Consider the following 5328-nt stretch of genomic DNA (forward strand, 5'->3'; position numbering starts at 1 on the left):
ATATATATATATATATATATATACACATACACACATGTATTAAAAGATGTTAAGTAGACAATAAACATAGACATAGAGCACAGATATATAAATGTAGCATTTGTTTATTGAGATGATCATTGCTGCTAAATTTGACAACGGTTTCAGCATATATAAATTAAAAGACTTTAAATTATTTAACATTTATGTTATATTTTAAGGAGCTGGCAAGTTTATTTTGTTGAAGTTCAAAGAACAATATTCATAGTCATATTGGTTTGTTACCACAGCTACAATCTGATGCTGTTATTTTAATCTTTGCGTTTCAGCTCCGTTTGTTCACAAATACAAATTAGTAAGCTGCAGTTATAATTTATTGCTTTTTAGGTTTTCCAGTTAAACTACTCCCCCTGTCCTAGATTTYACTAAATCTAACACAGAAGCTGTTAGAGGTGCTGATGTTTTTAGCAACAAAAGGGCCCCTAAGTCATATTCTGCTCCAGAATATGACTGGAGCTCCAGGCCTCATACAGCCTTGGACCGGCTCTGCATGATGTGGCAATCCGCTGCACTGCGCAGAGATGCGCAACAAATGGGAGATTTAACTCAATGCTGCTAATGTGGCTTTAGTAGCTCTTTCATTTCGTGTCTGTTGAGTTTTTAACAAGGGGACACAGAAACTATTTTGGTTGGTCGAGTTTCTGGACGAGTTTTTCAGATGTCCGGTGGCCGCGCGCATTAACTCTGACTAAGTGGGCAAAACATTTGATACGGTTTTTGGTTCTTTGTGTAACCGGAAAAATACTAGTAATAATAATAAAATAATATAAAATCAGCGTGATGCGTGACTGCGAGGAGAGCGCGAAAGCTCCTCACCGGGTTAAACCTGCACGATGAGCGATTAGCGCTGGGTCGTTAAACACTAACGCACCCGCTAACCGGGAACACAGACCTAGACTTTACAGGGAATACAGGGTCAAACGCTGGGCAGCGTGTTGAGATGCAAACGCCGCATAATGTTTTGTTCACAAATATACATCATTCTCACTGCTGCTCAAAACACCACTGAAAGCGCGACTACAAGTTATTCCTGCGGTTCACGTAGAGCTGCGCAACCAGAGCTAACTGCGGTGGGTTTAAACTCTTACCTTAATAACTCCTCATAACTAATCATAATTCCTCACAGGGGGTTTATGTAAATATCCATAGCGGTCAGCCTGTGTCCAGTTCGAGTGAAAGGAGGAGCGTGGGATCCGCGCTGAGGTCAACTTTAGACATCCAGCTGCTGCAGCGCGCGAGGCAACGCGCAGAGGACCAGCGGTGTGATTGGTCTTTAAATGTATTAACTATAAACATATCTTCTATAAACATATCTTTTAGGAATAAATCTGCTCTGATAGTGAAACGCTCGGAGCAACAGAAACGCTTGGAATCCGGCTTAAAAGAAGGGGAATTTTTAAATTTTATTTTATTTTCCTAAAAAATAAACAAGAAAGGCTTAGCCTGGCGGTGGTGCTAGTACAGCATGGCGGGCCGCCAGGCCTATAATGCACTGGGGGAAACCCTGTAATGCAGTCAAGATGGAAAACTAGATAGAGGGTCGAAAAAATGTTTTATTAGCGCAGAGTTTCTGTCTTCCATCAACCCAATCAGCCAACGCTACAATAGAATGACTTTGCTCATTCATATGTTAGTATGGTCTAAATGTAATTAAATTATAATTGCTGTTCACGGAGACTTTCCGTCCAATCTCACTGAGCTTCATCCCCAAATGTTTTAATATTTCTGTTTGAGTTCTTGTTTTGAATGTGAACATATTGCGTTGTTGTCTTTGCCAAGACTGCCTCCCAAAAGATGTGCTGAATGTCTATTGGCATTTTACCTGTTGAGATAAGAGTTTAATTAAATAGATTCTAAAAAAAAAAAAAAAAAAAAACATGAGCAAGAATTTCAGCCTCTGTCTGTGCAAAGCTGTTAGGGATATGCCTCGAAAACATTGCCGCTGTAATAGCAGCAAAAGGATGGTTCTGCCAAGTATTGACTCACTGGGGCTAAATACAAAATGAATGCTACAAATTTCAGTGTTATTCTTGAAACAGAAAAATAACAGACATTTTCACCGGTAAGTCCTAACCTCCATATTTCCCCACGTCTGAGTTATGCACTCAGAAAGTCCCAATACAATAAATGCTAATTGTAGGTTTTAATGTGACAATCAATTTAAAACGTTTTGCAAGGCACTGTCTATTCTTACAGTCTGCAAAAAGAGGAGTAAACACCTCTGGAAAAGTTTTTTATAATATAAAAATATATATATTTTTTGTATGTCTGGTTGTTTTAAAGTGTAGCCTCAGCACTACAGGGCGCTCCTGAGTGGTTAATATTAACACTTTGATAAGAGCTCTGTTTGCGTTTGTGTGTTTTGGCACTGAAGGCGGTGACAATTAGGTTTAATAAGAGTATCGCTTATGAATTGATCTTTGATGACTGCAATAAAAGCATGTAGAATGTTTATGCCCAGGCTTCACTTGTTCATTTGCTACGTTTCATTAAGTGCTTTGACTTTAGGAAGCACCACCCTATTATTACACATTCTCTTAGCAATATTTTATTTATTTTTTTGTTGTGAAATTCCTATCTTGTGGCATCATGATGTGCGAGCGTGAAGATATGCACACACTTGTTCAAACCCCTGTCTCTGCACAGCAGAATGTGAGCATGTGTGGACCATTATCACCTTCACAGCTTCTCTGTGCGAGGAAAGGTGAAGCCCCTCCTCTCCCCTCCCTCCCTCCGCCCGGCAGCGGAGTCATGCAGCCAGCACCCAGGCACGCTTGTGTTTGTGTAAGAGCGTGTCCGTGGGCGTGTTGCCTTCAGAGGAAGTGGTTCCTTATCAGAATGTATTCAGGGGTGTGAGTCTGCTGCCCTTCCCTGCCCTCTTGACACTGTGAGAGTTGCAGAGTTTCTGTTTGCGGCTGCACAGAGGAAGACCTTTAAATTCATGCTGGTGGGTTTTTTCATTCCGTGTTGAATCACCTGCAATAAGGTGATAATTAGGTACAGCAGAAAAGCAATGACTCGGCTGATGTACAAACTTGACTTTGTGTTGGGAAGTTGTTATTATGTAAATCGAGGTTTGCCAGCATTTACAGTCGTTTTACAGGTTTTCTAATGTTTTTACTTCTGTTTCAGTCTGCAGATTTCTTCGACATGCTGGAAAAGATGCAGGTAGGGAATGCTCCATTTTTATCCTATGAAAGTTCCTTTTCCTTCTGCAATGTTTTTGCTTATCTTCCCTCCTCCTTTCCTTTCTTCTCTTGGCGACTAGAGGGAGACTTTGACGAACAGCATAGAGTAATAATTGCACTGTTTCAGTGCTGACTTCCTAAAGGGCATCTTTTCTTTTTTTTTGTCTGCAAGATCTATCAGATATACTGAGATTTTGTCTTTTATTCTCTGTCAGCCTGCGGGATTAAATGTGTTTCTCACTTTGGATGGTGTGGATGCTTTGAGCAGGCTGTCTAGATCTTCTCGTTCCCTAGTAGGAATACATTGATTTTTCTATTCCTTCTGAGCAAAATTTGCCTCTCACTCTCTGCGACCACTTTGTGTCCTCCGCGGGCCCCGTGGGCATGGGCTTTGAGTAGTTGGAGGACAGATGGGGGTATAAAAAGGGAATAGAGTAGAGAAGAAAAGGGGACAGAGGCTTTCAAAAGACAACAATCACCATCAGGGAGACAAGAAACAACTTTTTCCTCTCCTTTGTTTGTAGGTTAATGATTAGATTTTCACAATATGGGCATAGATATTAGTTTATTATGAGGCGATCAGTCAATAAGAGATGGTAGCTAGGAAATGTTTTTTTTTAGGTCACAATAACCTTTTAAACAAAATTTTATGTTTTCTGTACTGTGCTTAAATATAATATTGTACTCTAAAAGAATCTTTTGTAGGACCTATTTTAACCCTATCTGAGGCAGGGGTGGAAGAAAAATATAAAGTTTTTCATGTAAACATGAGTATGAAATATGTTAACATGTTGTTAATAACAACTCAGTATTCTACGACAATTCAGTTTTTATTTATAAGAGTGTAGTTTATATGTGGGCTGTCACTTTTTTTTTTTTTTTGCCATTTTAGCATCCTGCAATTTGAGGAATCCTGGTGTAAAACGGAATGCTTTGCAAAACAATTCAAACATAGCTGATATTTAAATTTTTTCTTTACATCTTTATATTCTTCATTTTCCACTTTCAACTCCTTCATTGAGTTCCTCAATGTCTCTGAACAATACACACTCAAACAGACCAACTTAAAAACGTTAACACGTAGGTGTCTAGTGTGTCAGAAAGACGAGGTTACCAGGTTACTCTGGGTTACCTTTAAGTGACCATCAGGGAGTAAAACCCATTGGGGAGTTCCAATGTTTGGGACTGCCACTGAAGACGAGGTCCATATATATATATCAGTGACGTGCGGTCAAGGGAGGCAGGTGAGGCAGAACCTCACCTGTCGTCATGGAAAAATAATATATAATAAATCATTTATAAAGATATTTTCACCTTGTGGTTTGTACTATAAAGTTCCTATTTTTCATTTAATTTAACCAAATCTGATGATTTTTTTCTTCAAAATCGCTGAATTTTTGCATTCTCCCATTCAAATGCTTGGAAGCGAAGCCGGTGAGGCAGCAGTGAGCTGAGCCTCACCTGGGATTGTGCAACCTCTCACTAACTGCACTGGCTGCCATTCTATGAGAGCATGCTCCTCCTGTCTGTACGTCGCCAATAAAATGGTTAAAAACATTTAATGTATGAACTGATTTTCCATAATTTAGCTTATGTATTTAATGTACTGCGTTTTTATTGTTACCGACTGTGTGTGTAACGTGTTTCGTGGCAGAGAACAGATTCGAGGTGAGGCAGGCAGTTCTCGTGCCTCATCACTGGGGGCGCTCATGATCCCAGACATTCTAACTCCACAACTGCAGAGTAAGAGACAGTAACAGCGATCTAGCCATACAGAAGCTGTGCTGATACAGAGAGCGAGAAAGAAGTGGTTTTGAGTTGTACTTTAACGGTTTCTCCCTTAGCTGTTAAGCACAGCACGAAATTAATAATATCTACATGTCTAAGTTTAATTGAGATAACGGAATTATTCTGCAGCGGCTAAGCATCACATGTTAAAGAATAGCCTTTTTGCCCTCCAGCAATGTACGCATGCGCGAAATTTTCTTATGTAAACAATAACATGTAGGGGGTCTAGATTTGCAAATCCGATTATAATTAAGTCGGTGCCTCACCAGATATGAACCTCACCGCACGTCACTGATATATATATATATATATA

The 5328-nt window shown here is 39.6% G+C and overlaps 1 protein-coding gene across 6 annotated transcripts in view; it reads left to right on the plus strand.

Moving 5' to 3' along the window:
- The window catches only part of rap1gap2a (RAP1 GTPase activating protein 2a), an 80482-nt gene that overhangs the window by 60399 nt on the left and 14755 nt on the right, over positions 1-5328 (plus strand). For all 6 annotated transcript variants that reach the window (XM_008426028.2, XM_008426033.2, XM_008426036.2 and 3 more), the window contains one exon: positions 3172-3207. In XM_008426028.2, the coding sequence (XP_008424250.1) occupies positions 3172-3207 (36 nt within the window). The remainder of the gene's footprint in view (positions 1-3171; positions 3208-5328) is intronic.

Source organism: Poecilia reticulata, linkage group LG13, assembly GCF_000633615.1.
Source record: "Poecilia reticulata strain Guanapo linkage group LG13, Guppy_female_1.0+MT, whole genome shotgun sequence".
In the NCBI taxonomy this organism is placed as follows: domain Eukaryota; kingdom Metazoa; phylum Chordata; class Actinopteri; order Cyprinodontiformes; family Poeciliidae; genus Poecilia; species Poecilia reticulata.